Source organism: Aristolochia californica, unplaced genomic scaffold (genome assembly GCF_029961685.1).
Source record: "Aristolochia californica isolate CCGP_79_NKW_82.1479 unplaced genomic scaffold, dmAriCali1.0.hap1 SCAF_11, whole genome shotgun sequence".
Classification (NCBI taxonomy): Eukaryota; Viridiplantae; Streptophyta; class Magnoliopsida; order Piperales; family Aristolochiaceae; genus Aristolochia; species Aristolochia californica.
This window is the reverse complement of record NW_027181782.1, coordinates 34,850,379-34,870,892: the sequence shown is the minus strand read 5'-3', so window position 1 is coordinate 34,870,892 and position 20,514 is coordinate 34,850,379. Positions and strand designations below refer to the sequence as shown.

General features: G+C 38.5%; 1 protein-coding gene across 3 annotated transcripts; it reads left to right on the top strand.

The window, feature by feature from the left end:
- The first annotated feature begins 1,532 nt into the window (after nucleotides 1-1,532).
- On the top strand, nucleotides 1,533-20,433 carry LOC137944987 (uncharacterized). Of its 3 annotated transcripts, XM_068790825.1 has the most exons (18): nucleotides 1,533-1,688; nucleotides 2,195-2,328; nucleotides 3,351-3,457; nucleotides 4,074-4,119; nucleotides 4,209-4,281; nucleotides 4,382-4,439; nucleotides 5,465-5,560; nucleotides 5,865-5,982; nucleotides 6,952-7,218; nucleotides 7,782-7,883; nucleotides 7,972-8,329; nucleotides 8,417-8,530; nucleotides 8,726-9,357; nucleotides 9,441-9,634; nucleotides 9,733-9,955; nucleotides 11,250-11,369; nucleotides 11,521-12,294; nucleotides 17,142-20,433. In XM_068790825.1, exons 2-18 carry the CDS (start codon nucleotides 2,233-2,235, stop codon nucleotides 20,205-20,207), a joined length of 6,444 nt encoding a protein of 2,147 aa, XP_068646926.1. In that variant the 5' UTR covers nucleotides 1,533-1,688; nucleotides 2,195-2,232; the 3' UTR covers nucleotides 20,208-20,433. The 3 variants fall into 3 exon arrangements, with proteins under 3 accessions (XP_068646926.1, XP_068646927.1, XP_068646928.1); XM_068790826.1 differs by lacking the exon at nucleotides 1,533-1,688 and having other exon boundaries at nucleotides 2,237-2,525; XM_068790827.1 differs by lacking the exons at nucleotides 1,533-1,688; nucleotides 2,195-2,328; nucleotides 3,351-3,457; nucleotides 4,074-4,119; nucleotides 4,209-4,281 and having other exon boundaries at nucleotides 4,382-4,456.
- The last annotated feature ends 81 nt before the right edge of the window (nucleotides 20,434-20,514 follow it).

Sequence of the window (20,514 nt, the reverse complement as noted above, 5' to 3'; positions counted from 1 at the left end):
AGTCTCAGTAGGGTTAGGAAAGGCGGAAGAGTACCCCTCCCTGTTTGTAAACCTCCATGATAGCAAATCGGGCAGAAAATCACTTTCTTCTTCGTTACGCCATCTATTAGTGAAAGGTTTCAGTAGGAGAAGTTTTTTTGCTCGTATCCTTTTCAGAGGTTGAGAAGTCCTTTCTCGATATTTTAAAAATAATTTTTAAAATGTATTTATGATGTTTAATGTCATCATTTTTCAAACCTGATGAACTACGTTTAATCACATTAAGTCACTTTATAAGTCGATATTGGGTTGGATTTAACACAATTTATAATATAATATAGGGTTTCTTAAGGCATGTCTACGTTTGATACAATATCATAAACATGAGAGAGAGAGAACTTATCCAATACGAAAAAAACATTTGGTGCGAAACATGATAAACCCTATCTAACCATCCGATCAACAGCTATCCTAGCCGTTTTGCACCAAATGGTTTTTCATATTGGATCAACCATATATAAATAAATATGACCTGTCGGGTAGCATATCTTAATAGAAAAATTAAAATAATGTTACATATATAGAGAGAGAAAATAAAAGATGGACAATAAAAAAAAATATATATATATATATATATTAAATTTATATAATTTTTAAAGATATAGACAAGTTTATGTGTCATTATTGTAAATATCTTATGTTTTTTTTCTCTTATTCGCTCCTACTAGGGTGGGTGAAGGGTATACTTATAATTTATATATTTTTTATATCTATAAATAAAGTTTAAGAGGGAAAGATTTAGATATAATCCACAACCCTAAAAGAATACACATATTAAGTTTATATTATTTTTAAATAAAATGTAAGCTCTAGATAAAATTGGTATGACATGATACACGAAATACCGACTAGGAGTATTATTTTTTGATATATATCAAATACTCTAAAATCAATCATTTATCGTGGAATCATCAGTATTGGTCAATATTCTCTCGAATATCGACTGATACACTAGCCATATCGGTCATAATCGAAAAGGGAAATTAAGGTTGAACTCAAATCTAACCAAGTTTAATTCCACCTATTTTTCTTCCTTATAAAATTGATTGTATTTAAAATTTTATATTTTAAATAATACATATATTTTTATAGTTTAATATTAGAATAATATAAAAATCTATTTTACTTTATTTAACTACAAATTGATATTTAAATTAAAAATTAGGTTGAACTAAGCTTGGACTTAATAGGTCCATCTCAAAATATGTTGGGTCAATGCTAATCCCACACGTGTGTAAGACCATTCAATGAAAAGGCTTCTTTCGTACCTCATACACTGGTCTGGTGGCATCTTAACCTGAGTAGGCGGACAAGCTCTTCGTCAGAAACTGAAATACCAAGTTCACCCACATATAGAAGACTAAATCATGTTTAATAGTCACTTTTAGATGGGCTTTTTAGTAATTTCAAATTTGAAGGGCGTCCAAGTGACTTTTAATAGGCACTAGGAATATTATCGTCATTTGATATTGTTTCATTGCGAAAGCCCCCGTTCAGTTTTCCGTCCGTCCAGCTGGTGAAGAACGGGGTCTTCATGCATTGGCACTGGAGATCCGTCGCCCTAGAGTTTTTATTCCTGCGAAAAATTGGTACGGACGTGAACGTGGAGCTGCAGCTTACGGAATGCTTTTAATTTCAGGAAATTTGAGGTATATCGGTGGATACAATTTCCACTTTGGACAGCTTCAGCAGAAGTTTTTAGATTTGTGCAGTTTGCGGATTTGGCGCGTTTGGTTTTGCAGAGTTCATTTTTAGTTTTTGAACTCATTGCCGTGGTTTGATTTCATGAGTTTTTGGGTGCTTTGAACTGTGAAAGTTCGAGGTTTTGTCAAGTTTCTGTTCGGTCTTTGTTCAGTCCCGCATACTTATGTTGTGCTTCCCTCGCACACTAAATTGGTTTTCGCGCTTTGCTTGGGTCAGTATTTTCATGTTCACCATTGTTAAATGTTGGGCTAGTGATATTACGAAAATAAAGAAATATCGGCTAGTGGGTAATCATTTGGACTGGGATTTGAACTGTCACGTCTCTGGACTTTGTGCAGAATCTATGATTCATAAATTCGGTTTGATTTAGGGTTGTTGAATAAACGGTGTTTGCTATCTTCCTTGAAATGTAAAATGCATTTTAAGTTGTTAATTGGTTGGAGACAAATAGGCTGAGGCGAAGAGAGGATAACACTTGAGCTCGAAGATATGAAGGCAGGCAGTGCAGCCAAACTGATCGTGGACGCTCTGCTTCAGAGGTTCCTTCCTCTTGCCAGACGAAGGATTGAAACCGCTCAAGCGCAGGTGACAATATCTAGTTCCAAACTTCTTATCATAATCTTTTCTATCACGATTTTCAGTATTTTCTATTGTCAGTCTAAAGCCTTCTGCAATACGCAATGGCAAATTGTTGAGAAACCTGTCCGTGTCAGTAACGAAGGAAGTTGTTTCAAAACCTCTCTGTCAGAACTTTTATGAAAGGCCCAGAAGGTAAAAAAAAGGTATGCAAATTCACGATTGTAAGAAGAGACAGGAGGTAAGATGGAGGATTTCAAATTTGATTTGGGCATGCAGATTGTGTTGGTGAGCTTCCAGCTCAATGATTAATCTGCTTGTCAATTGAATATGATATTTGATTGACAATGCTTCTTTGTTAGGAGGTTGCTAACAGGAAACAAGGTTTGTTTTGACTGTATCTGTGAGATGAATGATTAAGATTTTGAGTGGTGGCTGGGCTGTTTAAACAACATTATCTTTACAATAAGTATAATTTCAACCGTGTATGAGAACAATTTGACTAAGAAACAAGGCCTACACATCAAATGCTAAATGGCTTGTGATTTACTAATCAACTATTGGAGCGCTATCTCATCTTCATTGGGCTACTCTTTTTCTTTAACAAATTTTCTTGCCATACAAACAAAAAGGTGTGTCCTCCTTTATTATAATGTTATGGAGTGAGGAAAATGGTATCTTGAGATATTCAAGCTCTAAGTTTGACAGGGAAGTGAGCAAGAGTTCCAGAAATTCTTCACACAAAAATAGATCCTGTTCCAATTTTCGTGCTAAGATCTCAACCATCAAGGGCATCCTTGGGCAGATTTGTTGAGTTGCAGGCATTAGACTAACAAATGTGACTCTAATTTTTAAAAGGTTTTGCATGTAGAATGACTTCGATTTGCTCTTCTCTGTCGCTTTGTATTTCCAGATGTGGTCTTTTCCATGGTGATCGATGAACTATTTCCATTGTCAGTGAAGTGATAATGTTTTAGTAGTAATATGGGCTTCAACAGTGATTTGGCTTTTATTGTATGAGTGAATAACAGGATGGTCCGTCTGATCCAGCTTATGAGCAAGTATTGGATTCGTTGGCCATGGTTGCTCGACACACACCTGTACCTCTTCTAGAAGCTCTTCTAAAGTGGAGAGAGAGGTAATGAGTTTCTGCTGTTTATTGTTCACAATTTGACAAAAAATGCATTTTAGAGCCATCTGATAATAAAGCTAAGTGCAATGTCATGCTTTTGTATATGAATCTTGAACTGAGTAGCTTTGAATCACAGAAAAGAAGCAACCTTGCATTCCCTGTATAGGGCACTTTTGGGTGTATAGGATCCTTTGGTGCAAAATGCATGCAGTGGTAAATGAGATGTCTTTGCCTAACTTTTCTGACTTTCAAATCATTATAATGGATTAAAAGTAAAGTGGCAGCACATTCTCAGATATTCCAACAGTGTTTCTGATAATCTGGCTGAAAATGGTGTCCCAAAGAGCCATGTAATTGTTGGGGATTCTTTTCCCTGTCCCACTTGAGCCTTGAGGATCTCCCTCTCATTCTCCTTTGTATTGTTCTCATTGTTTTGCAATAAAACTAAACAGTTACTAGTTCAAAAGAAAAAAAATAATTAGAATGAGTATTGCTGTATTACCAGAATGTTGCTTGGATAGGAGTTCAGTTTTTTCTGTTTGAATTTTAATTTGCTTCTACTTGGTTAAGTTTTTATTTTCTCGAAAAGTTACTTATGACTATAATTTGTTGTATATTGCAGTGAATCTCCGAAAGGAGCTAATGATGCCTCTACATTTCAGAGAAAGGTTGGCAATCATTTTTGGAGGATCTCATGCTCTTTGTTTGTTTTATTTTTAAATTGCTTAATCAAATTCTGCTCCTTATCACTGTACAGCTTGCAGTTGAGTGCATTTTCTGTTCTGCGTGCATTCGTTTTGTGGAGTGCTGTCCTCAGGATGGACTCACAGGTGGAGAACTTTTAGTTTATAGAACTGAAAAGGTTTAAAAATCATTTGCTTTTCACTCCTTTGAGATTCTAAAATCCATGCTTATTTTTCCTTCTGTCAGAAAAACTTTGGACGGGGCTGGAACATTTTGCATTTGATTGGTTGATTAATGCAGATAGGTGAGATTATATCTCGGGTATGGTTATGTGTCATTAACTTTCCCTGGGTGATTAATGCAGATAGTTGAGATTCTATCTTGAGTATGGTTATGTGTTGTTAACTTTCCAGTAATTGTATCTGTTTTTTTTCCTTTATTATACAACAGTTCACAAAACCTATCCTGTCACATTTGAGATGTGACTCTAAAGAACATAGGCTAATTGGTGTATCTTGAAACTGTTGTCCTTCAGAACAGTCCCATGTAACAGAGATTGATCCAGGCACTTGTATAGGACTCAGAAAATTCTGATTTAAGGTTCATGAAAATCAAGATCGCAGAAGATCCAAAAACTTAGCTGGTTTGGTTTGTTGAACCGATGACCCTTGACCTCTCTGGGTCATTGGGTCTTTCAACTAATAATGTGAAAATATAGTTGAAACAAGTAGTTTTTATTTATGGAAGTGAGTTACAATGGTTTAAACCTGCTTAGCTCAACCCTCACTCTAGCTTATAGTAGCATGGTTGGGTTTCAAGAACACAGTTAAAGTTCCATTTAGACAAGCTTAGCTGTTCTGATTCTCAATTTATATAATAAGAGAAATTTTAAGCAGTAATGTGAAAAGGGTGTTGAAAATGAGAATAAAAAGAGAAAAATACATAGAGGCAAAAGCAAAGCAAAAATTACCAAACAATCAAAGCAGGAGAATGTTCTCGGTAGCGAGGTGTTCTAGGAACACCATCCCTAGTCCCTTGCCAATAGTCTACAATGTTATTGGCCCATCCGGGGTTATGATTTCAATTAATGTATGTATATTTTTTTAAAGGTCCAACTAATGCTTAATGCATACGGATATCTAAAATTTCATCAAAAGACGCAAAGAAGTGGCATTGGGGTGGGGGATCATCTTTTCATCAGCTCACCTAATGATCACCACTTACTCTGAATGTTATTATTGCTGTCGCATGTTTGAACTGAGTCCATCTCATTCAGTTAGACTTCATTGTATTTTTTATCTCACTTATAATAAACTTTAATGATTGCAGGCTTGTCAGCCAGGTTGATTATCCATCATTAGTAGATTTGCGAGGGCTTCTTTTGGACCTTGTTGCGCAATTCCTTGGTGCTTTATCAAGGATCAGGCATGCAAACCCTCTTCATTCTCTCGTAAATATTGTGCAGTGGGGCTAACTGGGTGGCAAAAGAACTTTGATAATGTTTAAGAAGAAGTACCCTCATGTCTTTTCAAAAAAAAAAAAAAAAACATTCATGCTGTTTCATTTTGTTCTATAGGAGACAGGTAATGTTGCCTTAACAAAATCTGGCCATAAGTGATATGTAGTTACACTGGAAAAATTAGAAAAATTCATATTCCATGTTCAATTCAAGGTTTTATCTCAGTTAACTAATACTTCTATTTTTTTTACTCTGTTTTTTCTTTTATAGATTCAGTTCGGTTACTGAACGTTTTTTTATGGAGCTCAATTCTCGCCGTATTGATATCAGTGTGGCTAGGGCTGAAACACTCAGTATAATAAATGGGATGCGATACCTTAAATTGGGGGTATGTATTTTTAAATAATAAACTTAGACCTAAGTTCAGGATATTATGAACTGATGGTAATCCTGCTTTTGCTTAAATTTGCATTGGCAAACAGTTTGTGTGATACAAGTGAACTTTTGTTGCACTCTTGCTGTTGTTGATGAGGTTAATTGCAGATTATCTTATATTCATTGTAAAGAAACCTTGGCATGATTCGAAGCACCTCCTTTCTTCATGGTTATGATTACCTTTAGATTTAATTACATGCTTTTAAGGTTATTTGAAGTGATGGAATAAAGGATGGCAGTGGTTGCTTGTTAGCAGCTTAGGAACCTTTTCCTGCCTAGATGAATAAAACACCTACATGTCCCTGCAACTGGGCGGTCTTCCGCCAAACTTATCCAGCTTGACCCCCTTCAGAGGCCCAAAAGATTGATCTGGTATACCCCTATTAGTTCTTCATTTTCTGCAGGCATCTTTTCCAAAAATCGTCTCTATGTCATGACCCTGAAACCCCATTAGGTTCTTGGTAAGTTTCACCCACTTGCCATTTCCAATGGAAAGTGCTTATATTGGCTCATTTTGTCTAAGTCACAATATGATGTTATTAAGTGGAATTGATTTTAAAACTAAAACGACCTTTTCTTTTGCAAAGGGGAGAAAGGTGGGATGGGGGGTTGTTCAGTGTGTGGTCTTGGATTCTCGATTCACTAGAGTAATGAGGTGTAGTGGGACGATACTTTTTTCCCCCAAAAATTATATGATGATTAATATATTAGAAGAACCTAGCAGTGATTGAGCTCTGATGAATAAACTAACGTATGCTTACTGAATATATAAAAGGACATATGAATGATTTTATTCTTTTTGTTTGTTTTTGTTTGTTCTTTGCCTATAGGTGAGCTTTTTGTCTAAAATTTTGTGGACCATCTTTTTGAGATCAATCTGTAATTGAAATCTGAAGATATTTTCACGTTTCTGTTTCTTCAGGTTAAGACAGAGGGTGGGCTCAATGCTTCAGCTTCCTTTGTGGCCAAGGCAAACCCTCTGAACCGTGTCCCACACAAAAGAAAAAGTGAACTTCATCATGCACTATGCAACATGCTTTCAAGCATATTAGCACCACTTGCGGATGGAGGTAAAACCCAATGGCCTCCGATTGGCGTGGATTCTGCATTGACTCTATGGTATGATGCTGTTGCAAGAATAAGATTACAGCTTACTCATTGGATGGAAAAACAGAGTAAACACATAACAGTAAGTCTTTCTGGTGCTTCCTTGAATACTTGCATCCCAGATAAAGATTAGCTCCATAAGTAGGGCTGCACAATATCTCCGGTGTTTCCCTTTGAGCTCAAATTGGGTTGCCTTGGGTTCAGTTTTACTCTACTCATCATCTAGAAGCAAAAATCTTCTCTACACTGAGGAACACTACTTAAGCTTTTGTCAAGCTCAGAATCATGCAATTTTTTAAAATTCCTTGGAGAGTATTATTATTTACATTGTACTACTGTATACTTATTAATAATTGTATAGGATGTACCATTGATCTAGGACATGTTAACACAGAGTCATAGACATATGGGGGGTGGGGTGGTGGTTAGCATGGATGTGGTTTTTATATCTTAACAAGCAGAAAAGTTTGACTTCATTTGGTGTGGCTATTGCAGCTTGCAAGTATGAGCTTAGTGAAGCTATATAAAGCTGAAAGGAAGAGCGAATTTTGCTAGTTGCAATCTTTTGAAATATCTATAAGTATATATATTCATCATGACTTTAGTATGCGCAGTTTTGCCTCAGCAGAAGTGTTTATGTTTCAGGTTGGTTATCCTCTTGTTACCCTTCTTCTGTGTCTTGGTGATCCACAAACATTCAACAGTAACTTTGGTACCCATAGGGAGCACCTCTACAAGCATCTTAGAGTAAGTTTTGCAAGTTCATTTTCAATCTGAGCACCAGGATAGCTAGACAAAGTTCAAGTTCGTTGAATGTATTTCTTCTTTTATGCAGGATAAGAACCACCGTTCAATGGCCTTGGACTGTCTTCACAGGGTTGTGAGGTTTTATTTAAGTGTTTATGCTGATTACCAAGCCAGGAATCGTGTCTGGGATTATCTAGACAGTGTAACTTCACAATTGCTTAACTTTCTAAGGAAAGGCTTGCTAACTCAGGATGTCCAGCATGATAAACTTATCGAGTTCTGTGTAACAATAGCAGAAAGTAATGTTGACTTTGCCATGAATCACATGATACTGGAGTTGTTGAAGAACGATAGTTTAAGTGAAGCAAAGGTTATTGGGTTACGTTCTTTGCTTGCTATCGTCATGTCTCCTAATAATAAGCATACTGGTTTGGATTTTTTCAGAGGTGATTGTTCCTTGTCTGAACATTCACTTTCTTTAGCTTATTTAACACAAAATGGTCTTATCTAAGATTGTGTCTGTTATGTTGTAGGTAACGATATTGCTCACTACATTCCAAAAATAAAAGCTGCAATTGAATCAATTCTAAGATCTTGTCATAGAACGTACAGTCAGGCTCTTCTTACGTCTTCCAAGACGACTATAGGTAATGGTAATTATCTTTGTACTTTTGCTTCATTTAATTATGATAATCTATCAATCAGTATGGTTAGTTCTCATATTTCTCAATTGTAAAATGTATTAATGACAATATTCCACACATGATTACTGTGCAAATTTTGCTACTCTGCTTAGCAGAATAGGTACCTTGATGTGCATTAGTAATTGAAACCTTCTACAGATGCTGCTGCCAAGGAGAAATCCCAAGGGTCTCTCTTTCGATCAGTTCTGAAGTGCATACCTTATCTGATTGAAGAAGTGGGCCGTAATGATAAAATCACGGAAATCATTCCTCAGCATGGAATAAGCATTGATCCAGGTGTCCGTGAAGAAGCCTGGCAAGTGCTGCATCGTACTGTTAGATATCTTCCCCATCGTCGATTTGCTGTTATGAAAGGGATGGCAAACTTCATCTTACGGCTACCTGATGAATATCCCCTTCTCATACAAACATCACTGGGTAACCTAGTAGATCTTATGCATCTCTGGAAGGCTTGTTTGTCAGAGGAGAGGTTAGCATTAGATGCAAATGCAAAGCCTGCAGGTCCTGGTGGTGATTCATTGCAGAGGTTGTCTGCTCTTAATCGGTCAAGGGAGACCATTGAATTTCGTTCATCAGATATGGATGCTGTTGGTCTTATCTTCCTTAGTTCTGTTGATTTTCAGATAAGGCGTACTGCGCTAGAATTATTGCGCTGTGTACGTGCATTGAGGGATGATATAAGAGATTTTTCATTCTATGAGCTACCTGATCAGAAGCTGAAAACAGAAGCAGATCCAATATTTATCATAGACGTCCTTGAAGAAAATGGGGTAAGCTTGTTTAATATGCTTAGTAACCTCTTTACTGTTTGATTTCGTTTCTTTTTTGAGTTCATTCTATGTCTATTTTGTAGGATGACATTGTCCAAAGCTGCTACTGGGATTTTGGACGTCCATATGATTTGAGAAGAGAATCTGATGCAGTTCCTCTTGATGTTACTATTCAGTCCATTTTGGAGAGCTCTGACAAGACCAGATGGGCCCGTTGCCTTAGTGATCTTGTTAAATATGCTAGTGAACTTTGCCCAAGTTCTGTGCAGGAGGCAAGGCAAGAGAATTAGCTTAGTCTGAATCTGTTAGTCATCAGTCTTACTGTTGGAAATATTGTGTCTGCAGAAATACTGACTTTTAGCTGATATTTGGCAGATTAGAAGTTATGCAGAGGCTTGCACATATTACTCCTGTAGAATTAGGAGGGAAAGCACATCAATCACAAGAATCTGAGAACAAACTGGATCAGTGGCTTATGTATTCTATGTTTGCCTGTTCTTGTCCACCTGATAGCAGAGAAGGAGTCACCTTCATTACAACTAAAGAGATCTTTCATTTGATTTTTCCATCACTGAGATCTGGATCTGATGCCCAGGCGGTATGTTCATTCTTTAAGAAAGTCCTAGTAGTTGAACATGATTGGTGATGATATCCAAGAGGCAGTCTTCTGCTTGTATGCAGATTGTGACATGCTTACAGTTTCAAAATCCTGTTATTTTCAAAATACATTTTCAAAATCCTTAGTCATATGTTTGTTTTATCTGGCTAAGTGCCTCATCAAGGAAGATTTTTTAAAGTGATAATTCTTATCATTTTGTTACATCTGTGGGGAAATGTCTTGGAGTAATACCATGGCGGTGTCAGATTCTTTGAACTTGTAAAGCTAATGCATCGTGATTTTTCTATTGATTAAGTTGCAGACTCTGCATCTTGGTTTATTCTTGTGAATGATTCTTGACTTTAGTTTTGTTAGATCTGAATGTAACAAAATATGGCAAAATTTCACTGTAACGATTAAAATTTTACAAAAAATAGACCAAACAATTGAATTTGTAAAGAAAATGTGGTTTTCTTCGATTTAGAAAAGATTGTTGAAGGTTCATATTTATTCTGACAACTGGCATTGAAACTTCAAGTATCGAGTAAACTGAGTGCAAACCTAACAATGGAGCAAGCAAACTGGTAGAGCAGAAGGAAGGAAAAAGATTTGTGATACACTCATGGCAGACTTTAATAAGGCTTGGACAACGAGGAAATTGATCATTTTGAAATTTAATATAAACTTAGATCTTTTTTTTTGGACTTATGGAAATGTATACAGACTTAACCTAATTTAATAAATTGAAAAATGATGGTTTTCTCATTTTTTTAAACAGCAATTAGCTTTTATAGATAAAGCAGAGAAAGCTTAGAGTGCAACATGGTGCACAACATAAATCAGGGAAATTGTCAGCCAAGTGCACATGGTGCAATATAGAAAATTAAAATGATTAAATGTGCTATTAAAGGACACTTGATCCGTGAATATTTTGTGATGCCTGTGGACCCTGCAATCAAACTTTCTACCTCTGAAAATTTTGAAAGCTAAATATAAAATCAGAAAATCTTCCTCTTCCGCCCTCAACTATTCATGATCTTCTCTAAGAATATGGAGGCCTAGCCGATTCACTGAATGTGAGAGTAGTGTATCAGAAATGAACCTTTTCGGGAGGGGATTTGCTTGGTCTTGATGCTGTCAGTCACCGTTCAAAGCTGATGCTAAAAATTAATTTCCAAATGCTTGTATATGCTAAAAACTTGCATTTGGGCATACCTGTGGACTGTGGGCCTCTTTTCGTGTGGAGATTTGGAATTTTTATGAAGTGGATGACTGATGTTTTCTCTCTTTGCAGCAAGCGGCAACCATGGCTTTAGGCCATTCTCATCTGGAGGTCTGTGAAGTCATGTTTAGTGAGCTTGCATCTTTCATTGAAGAAATTTCATCAGAAACAGAGGGAAAACCAAAATGGAAGGTATTACCTCTCCTTCCTTTTTGTATGAATTATTGTTCAATGCTAATTAAACCACAATTTCAGAAAGGAAAAGGATCCCTTCCATTTTAAGATGAAATCTGTATATCAGCTGTCATATATTAACTTTTTGTTTCACTGCTAATGATTGCAGACTCAAAAAGCACGCCGGGAAGAACTTCGTATTCACCTAGCAAACATATATCGTATGGTTGCTGAGAATATCTGGCCTGGGATGTTGAGACATAAACCGGTATTTCGTCTTCATTATTTGAGATTTATTGAGGAGACAACTAGACTAGTTTACAATCCACCTCCTGAGAGCTTCCAAGAAGTGCAGCCTCTTCGATTTGCATTAGCTTCTGTTTTGAGATCACTTGCACCAGAATTCGTAGAATCAAAATCTGATAAGTTTGACCCCAAGACTCGAAAGCGGCTTTTTGAAATCCTTCTCTCCTGGTGTGATGATGCTCCAAACTCATGGGGCCAGGACGGAATTAGTGACTACCGCCGTGAAGTTGAACGGTATAAATCTGCTCAGCTTGGTCGATCAAAGGACTCTGTGGATAAAATATCATTTGATAAGGAGGTCAGTGAGCAAGTAGAGGCCATTCAGTGGGCCTCCATGAATGCTATGGCTTCTTTACTGTATGGGCCTTGCTTTGATGATAATGCAAGGAAAATGAGTGGCAGAGTGATATCATGGATCAACAATTTGTTCATTGAGCCGGCTCCAAGGGCACCATTTGGATATTCTCCAGCTGATCCAAGAACACCATCTTACTCAAAATATGCCAATGAAGGTGGGCGTGCTGGTGGAGGTAAAGAGCGGCAGAAGGGGGGCCACATGCGGATTTTTCTAGCAAAAATGGCATTGAAGAATCTCCTTCAGACAAATTTGGATCTCTTCCCTGCTTGCATTGACCAGGTATATTTCTTGACATGTTCTTTTATTGTCAAAAAGCAAACCGCAAATCATCTTGCTGATGATTTTGCTAGTTCAAAGATCAGTTCTTGTAATTGGGGACTCTATTCCCTCTTGGGGCCTGTGGTTTTCTTCTTCCCTTTTCTTATTAAATGAAATTCTTTTCTATTAAAGAAAAAGGCAAGCAGCAAATACTCATAAGCAAATAAATTTTACCATATTCATAGTTAGGCGTTGGATCTATGGAGTAGCTGGATATAAGTGCTGATCTATCCTAGCCCAATCTCTTCTATAGCTAACACTGCCGACCATGTGAGATGGTTGATTCAAAACTAAAAATGTAGGTGTCACTGTTATCTGAAAGATGCTCTTACTGTTTTCTAGAACTAGTGGTTTCAAGGAGGATTGTCTTGGTAAGTGAGGTTCGTTAGAAGTGGCCTTAGCTCTAGACTTTGAAGGTCCAGATACTTTCTTTGGAGAGATTCCTCCATTTCATACAGGGAAAGGTAAGTAAAATTAGACTTTGAAGGTACATGAGCTTTCATTAGAGGGATTCCTCTATTTGGTATAGAGAAAGATAAGAAAAATAATCTTTCTAAAACTACAGGAAACTGATGTACTTTAACAGATAGGGGCATGAGTTGCAATTTGTGCTAAAGATGCTCATTTTGGAAGGGCAAGTGAAAACTGTAGAGAAATTAATGGCCATTTGGTTATTATATTTATATTTTTAAGAGGATACTTGACTTCTCTTTGCATCTTCATTTATTCTCTGAAGTGATACAAGTTTAGGAACATCACATTCTCAAAAAAAAAAAAAAATAAAAAAATAAAAAAATCCTGGCATATCTTTGCATACATACTTCCTTGATCGTAGTAATTCTGTAAAGTGAATAAATATTAAGATATATAATTAAAGTTACATGTTTAAAGGAGTGAGCTGAATTTACTAGTGAGGGAATTATTAGCTGGTTTATAATCATTTGGTGGGGACATGTTTTGTAATTCTCTTCCGTTTTATTAATACATCTTCATAAAAAAAAACAAAAAAAAAGCAGTATGCCCATCAGGCCCCAGTGGACCCACCATTTATGGTTAAAATTATTTTTATTTTATCTTTCCTAATTTTACTGTATTTGATCAGATAGTGATCTTATCTATTTTGAATTTTAAATTTTAATTTTAGTTATTTATAGGTTGCAACAGGATATTGAATTCAATTTTGATGATGAATTAATAAAATCTCCTTGTTTCTGGCCTCTCACTCTCTGCCTCCCCTTTCTTCTCTATTCTTCTTTTCTAAATTATTTTTCTCAATTCTCTCAATCCAAATTCTCCTTTCTTCCTCTCTATTGTCTTCCTCTATCTTTCTAATTGAAGCAATTAATTGACATCCAATAAGACAATAAAAATTTGTGCCTCATCCCGCATCATCATCCTGACATCCCTTGCCATCTATCTTCTAGGAACTTCAGTATATTGAGCTGCCCCATTTGCAAATCATATTGCAGATTCCTTGCTAGAGAAGTGAGGTAGTAAGAAAAAGCTAAAGAATATGAAGACAGAGAAAGTCATCCAAAACAATTGAAATTATATAAAAGAAGGAAGAAGGCATGCTCACCCTATTCTTGTTCTATACAGTCAAATTTGTAATTTTTTTTCCTCTGTTGTACTTTTTCTCCCTTTAGTTCCTTTATTGACTCTTTGCTGTATCCCAATTCTTTCTCTCCCTCCCCCCCTTCCCCAAGCCCCAAGCTTACCAAAAATAAAAATAAAAAAAGAGGGGAAGGGCTTGAATTGTGACCTCTTTAAGATCATGGATTTAAAGAAAGGTAGACTAAAAAAAAGGCATCACAGGAGGTTTTAGGTGGTGAAACATACATAAAAGTTGCATCTTTAATTCATCTTTTGAGTTACTTGTAGCAGCTACTATTGCACTGTGCAATCATTTCTAGGATTAAAAAATGAGCCTGCTCCCACCAGAAAATAAACTAAGTCATTTATCTTTTGGTCTTTTGGTGTGTGTAATATTAACAATTTTTTTTTTTTGAAAAGGATGTATATATTAACAAAAAGAATTACAAAGAAACAAGGAGCAAATCCCTAACAACAAGAGATTGAAAGGTTGCTCCTGACTTGGCAAACACATCTGCCACCGAGTTAGCAGATTTCAGAATGTGAGACTAAATACAAGAAAATTGAGAAACAATTTCAAGAATTTCCCGAAGAGAATCCCAATGCCGCCACGGGGGGGAGAGGATGCATTTTCGCAACAATCAATTACCACCTTCAAGTCTCCCTCAATGTATAGAGGATCACTATAATTGTCTCGGAAAACGTGGAGCCCATTGAGAAGACCTTGGAGTTCAATCGTCGTTGAGTTAGCAATGCCGAATGGACCAGCATACGACAGACATTGATTGCCTGAGGAATCCGAGATAACACCCCCAAAACCAGCCATTCCGGGATTACCTAGAGAAGAACCATCAAAATTTAACTTTAGGAAACTAGGCTCTAGGGGGGTCCATTCCTGCATGACTGGGATCTTGGTTCCACACCGCATCTTTGCAATGATGCTCCAATTATTGTGGATAGATGAACCAACAAAAAAGGAGAAAGACTTATTTGTAAGGAGCCATGCAGAGATCTGACCTGACACACAATTAGCAACCCTTACCACAGAATTACTTCTAGCATTAAAACACCTCCGGTTACACTCATTCAAAGCTCCCATGGAATGAAACCAGTGCAAGCGGATATCGTAAGCTTTTCAAGCCTAGGAAGGGGAGTACCAATGAGCATCTTGCTGAAAGAAATCAGATCAACTGACATACAGAATTGCAACCCCGTCTTACTGAGGATGGAGGTCCATACATTCCACGAGAAAGAGCATTGAAGCAAGATGTGATTGACTGATTCGATCTCAAAGTTGCAGAGAGGGCAGAGAGGATCAATAGTTGGGTGTCCTCTCCTTCTGAGCACGTCTGCCGTGAGAATCTTTCCTTGGCAGGCGCTCCATACGATTTTTTTTATCTTTGGCGGGGCTTAGAGACACCATGAAAAGAAAATCTCATTATCCCTTTGGTTTGAATGCCAACCATTGATGAAGCTGTAAGCAGAGGACACAGAGAAAATTCCCCTTTTATCAGGCCACCATATCATCTTGTCAGCAACTAAAGGCCTCAATCTGCAGGATTGCAAAGACTCCATCAAACTACTTGCCTCCAAAGCCTCAGTATCAGAGAGACCTCTTTTAGGGTGCAAGTTCAAACCGTCCCCTTCAAAAGCCTCTGCAACCATCCCCTTTTTTTTTTTTTACTTTTCCTTGTAACAATTGACAAAATGATGTAAAAAAGCGAGGGGATGCAGCAATTGCTATTGATTGAATGAAAGGGAAATCCCCTTGAGGTTTCTTTATATGTCTAAAATGATTAGACAAATTAGGAAGTCTCTTTCCCAACTAATAAATGCAAGATCTTTATACTTATTAATGTATGTGGGACTATCCTTAACACTTCCCCTCACGTGTGGGCACGTGGATAATTTGGGTAGAGGCCATCACGTGGTGGCACGTGGATAATTTGGATAGATGCCCACATATGAGAACCTTGCTCTGATACCATGTTAAATTGGGTCCAAGGCCTTATCCTAACATGACTAGCCACTTAGGAAACCTCTTATGTCAACTAATAAATGCAAGATTTTTATACTTATTAATGTATGTGGGACTATCCTTAACAATCTGTTTAAGGAAATCAGTGCTCTTTCTACTTTTAATGTAAGTGGGCAGCACACTTTAAGGGCTACTAATAGTTTAGTGGTTGTGGTGGCTAAGGATGGTGTTTCTCACCGTTCCTTGGTGGTTGGAAACTCCTTTCCTATTGTTCCAATAGGTGTTTCCCACCGTTCCTTGGTGGTTGGAAACTCCTTTCATATTGTTCCATGAGGTTTTTTTCACCATTCCTTGGTGGTTGGGAACTCCTTTCCTATTGTTCTGTGAGGCCTGAATATTTTATTCCACTCTATGTAATTGTTCGTTCAAGTAATAAATCTGAGCAACTTTAAAAAAAATTAATTGATTCGATGATCATTTTCAAGCACAGAAAAACTGCTACTATATTGATTGTAATGATCATCTATTATATACTTTAAGCCAACATGGAGCATAGGTTTGGTGCCAGCCTAATGTGATATGAGTTTTATACACAACTTGCCCGGTTCTATAAGTCTAGGAGTTTTTGGTGAATTTGCAAAATAAAACAGAGGAAGGCAATTAAAATAAGAACATTGGGGGTAGAGTGTGGCAAAACTAGGAAATAGATGTTAGAAAGCAAGGCAATGGTATGAAAATCAGATATTGAATCCCTATTTAGAGGTTGTACATTTGCTTTATGAATCACAATTCTGTCCCTAAACTAAGATGATTTGTTGGATGCTACTAGATGATATGTGATTATGCTCTTATGTGTTATCCTGACGGTGGTTATTTAAATTCCAAGCCTGCAAAACCCTTATCTGATGAGATTTTTGGACTCCTCAAGTACTTGAGCAATTGCATAGAGGGTAAACACAAAATAATATTTTCTGGTTTTTAACCCCGCTTATTTCCAATGATAAAAAGGAAGGAAAAAAATCCTTGGTGGATTTTTAGAGGTTAATATTTAAACCGGTATCATTGCATGGGTTCAGTGTATCTAAGATAAAAGCAAAAAGCTTTTAGTACCTTTATTCTTCTATTGTTTGTGTGGCTTATTGTGTTGCTGCTTTTGGTTATGCAAGTGGACTCTTATACTTCACTTTTTATTATATTCGTTGCCCCATGTAACTGACTATTCATTTAATTGCTTCAGTGCTACTATTCAGACGCATCCATAGCTGATGGCTACTTCAGTGTGCTGGCAGAAGTCTACATGCGTCAAGAGATCCCAAAATGTGAAATCCAGAGACTCCTGAGCTTGATTCTTTACAAAGTGGTAGATCCGTCAAGACAAATCCGTGATGATGCCCTACAAATGCTTGAGACTCTTTCTGTCCGTGAATGGGCTGAAGAGGGTATTGAGGGTGCAGGACGATACAGAGCTGCAGTGGTTGGAAACCTTCCTGACTCATATCAACAGTTTCAATATAAACTCTCCTCCAAACTTGCGAAAGACCACCCAGAGCTCAGTGAGTATCTCTGTGAAGAAATCATGCAACGGCAGCTTGATGCAGTAGATATAATTGCACAACATCAAGTCCTTACTTGCATGGCCCCATGGATTGAAAATCTGAATTTTCAGGATCTCTGGGAGTCGGGCTGGAGTGAAAGATTATTAAAAAGCCTTTACTATGTGACTTGGAGGCACGGGGACCAATTTCCTGATGAGATTGAGAAGCTCTGGAGCACAATTGCCAATGAACGCAAAAATATTATTCCGGTTCTTGACTTCTTGATCACTAAAGGGATTGAAGATTGTGATTCAAATGCCTCAGCGGAAATAACTGGAGCTTTTGCAACATATTTTTCTGTTGCCAAACGTGTGAGCTTATATCTTGCACGTATCTGCCCTCAGCGAACCATTGATCACTTAGTATATGAATTGTCACAGAGGATGTTGGAGGAGAGTGTCGAACCTGTGGAGCCACTCAGACCAAATGCAAGCAGAGATGGAGGTGGGAATTTTGTTCTGGAGTTTTCTCAAGGCCCTACAGCTTCCCAACTTGCGGCAGTTGCAGATAGTCAGCCAAACGTGTCACCTTTACTTGTTCGTGGGTCTCTTGATGGGCCTCTTAGGAACACAAGTGGGAATCTGAGTTGGCGCACTACAGCGGGCAGGAGTGTATCTGGACCACTTAGTCCCATGCCCCCAGATATGAATATTGTGACTGCTGCAGGCCGGTCTGGACAACTCTTACCAGCTATGGTTAGTGTATCAGGACCTTTAATACGTGGCTCCACAGGAAGCCTCCGAAGCCGCCATGTGTCTAGAGATAGTGGAGATTACTTCATTGACACCCCTAATTCAGGAGAGGATGGACTCCATGTTGGTGGAGTCCATGGGATTAATGCTGGGGAGCTGTCGTCTGCCTTATCTGGTCACCACCCACACTCCCTCTCTCGTGCAGACATAGCTTTGATTCTTCTTGCTGAAATAGCTTATGAGAATGATGAAGATTTTCGTGGTCACTTGCCTCTTTTATTTCATGTCATGTTTGTGTCCATGGATAGTTCGGAAGACATTGTTCTTGAGCACTGCCAGCACCTTCTCGTCAACCTCCTTTATTCTCTCGCTGGTAGGCACTTGGAGCTGTATGAGGTTGAGAACTGTGATGGGGAGAACAAGCAGCAGGTTGTCAGCTTGATCAAGTATGTCCAATCAAAACGTGGGAGCATGATGTGGGAAAATGAAGACCCCACACTAGTGAGGACTGAGCTCCCTAGTGCCGCTCTTTTGTCAGCACTTGTACTTAGCATGGTTGATGCCATTTTTTTCCAAGGAGACCTACGCGAAACATGGGGAGCTGAGGCACTTAAATGGGCCATGGAGTGTACTTCTCGTCACCTTGCATGCCGCTCCCATCAGATCTACAGAGCTTTGCGGCCCACCGTCACAAGCGATACATGTGTCTCACTTCTCCGTTGCCTGCATCGCTGCCTTGGCAATCCTGTTCCACCTGTTCTTGGCTTTATGATGGAGATTCTCATGTCCCTGCAGGTGATGGTGGAGAATATGGAACCTGAGAAGGTCATCCTCTATCCACAGCTCTTCTGGGGTTGTGTTGCCATGATGCACACAGATTTCGTGCATGTTTACTGCCAAGTGCTTGAGCTCTTTGCACGTGTGATTGACCGTTTATCCTTTCGTGACCGGACCACTGAAAATGTGCTCTTATCTTCTATGCCCCGTGATGAGTTGGACACAATTGGGCCTGAATCGGCCGACTATCGCCGATTTGAATCCAGAAATGCAGGTGAGCCACAAATGGAACCCGGTAAGGTCCCAGCCTTCGAAGGTGTCCATCCTCTGGTACTCAAAGGGCTTATGTCAACTGTGAGTCATGGTTCCTCCATAGAGGTCCTCTCAAGAATCACTTTTCCTTCCTGTGACTCCATATTTGGTGATTCAGAGACTCGGTTATTGATGCACATTACTGGTTTGCTTCCCTGGCTTGGTTTGCAACTTAGCAAGGACTCCGTGATTGGGTTGACCTCCCCTCTTCAGCAGCAGTATCAGAAAGCTTGTTCAGTTGCTTCAAATATAGCAGTATGGTGCAAAGCAAAGTCCTTAGATGATCTTGCTACTGTATTTTTAGCTTACTCACGAGGGGAGATCACCGGCATTGATAACTTGTTTGCTTCTGTATCCCCGCTTCTCTGTGCACAGTGGTTCCCAATGCACTCCGCCTTGGCATTTGGGCACCTGCTAAGGTTACTGGAGAAAGGGCCAGTAGGGTACCAACGGGTGATTTTACTTATGCTAAAGGCATTGTTGGAGCACACTCCCATGGATGCTGCCCAGAGCCCACATGTCTATGCAGTTGTGTCACAGCTAGTGGAAAGCACTCTCTGTTGGGAAGCTTTGAGCGTATTGGAAGCCTTATTGCAAAGCTGTAGTAGCTTGACAGGGCCATATGCACATGAAGCAGGACAGCTTGAGAATGGTCTTGGTTCCGGTGAGGAGAAGTTGCTTGCACCTCAGAACTCTTTTAAGGCAAGGAGCGGGCAGTTGCAGAACGCATTTGGGTCCGGATTTGCGGCAGGACCGGCCTCAGCAGGACCTGGTCAAGGAGGTCAAGAAGGAGGGTTGTCAGCAAGGGAAGTGGCGCTACAAAATACACGGTTGCTCCTCGGTCGAGTGCTTGACACTTGTGCATTAGGGAGGAGGAGGGACTATAGAAGGCTGGTACCGTTTGTGACAACCATAGGGAACCCATAGTATGTGCCTGATGTGTCCATTATATGTCAGTACACACTATAGCTAGTAGCTGAAAGTTTTGATCTGTATATAGCATCATCTGTTGATGAAGAAATGAGTGATTTAGCACTAGACACCAAACTCTCTGTCTTTCTCTTCATTTATAGTTTGCTTTGCAGGAACCTGCGTGGCCTATGACTCTTATGCTTCTTATTTTTCTCTACATAATCGGTGTACTGATTCTTTACTTCAGCCATTGCTAACTTGGGCAAAATGAAAAAATTTCACTTGTATTTTTAAAATTTTTGGCCGGTCTATCCACGGCCTA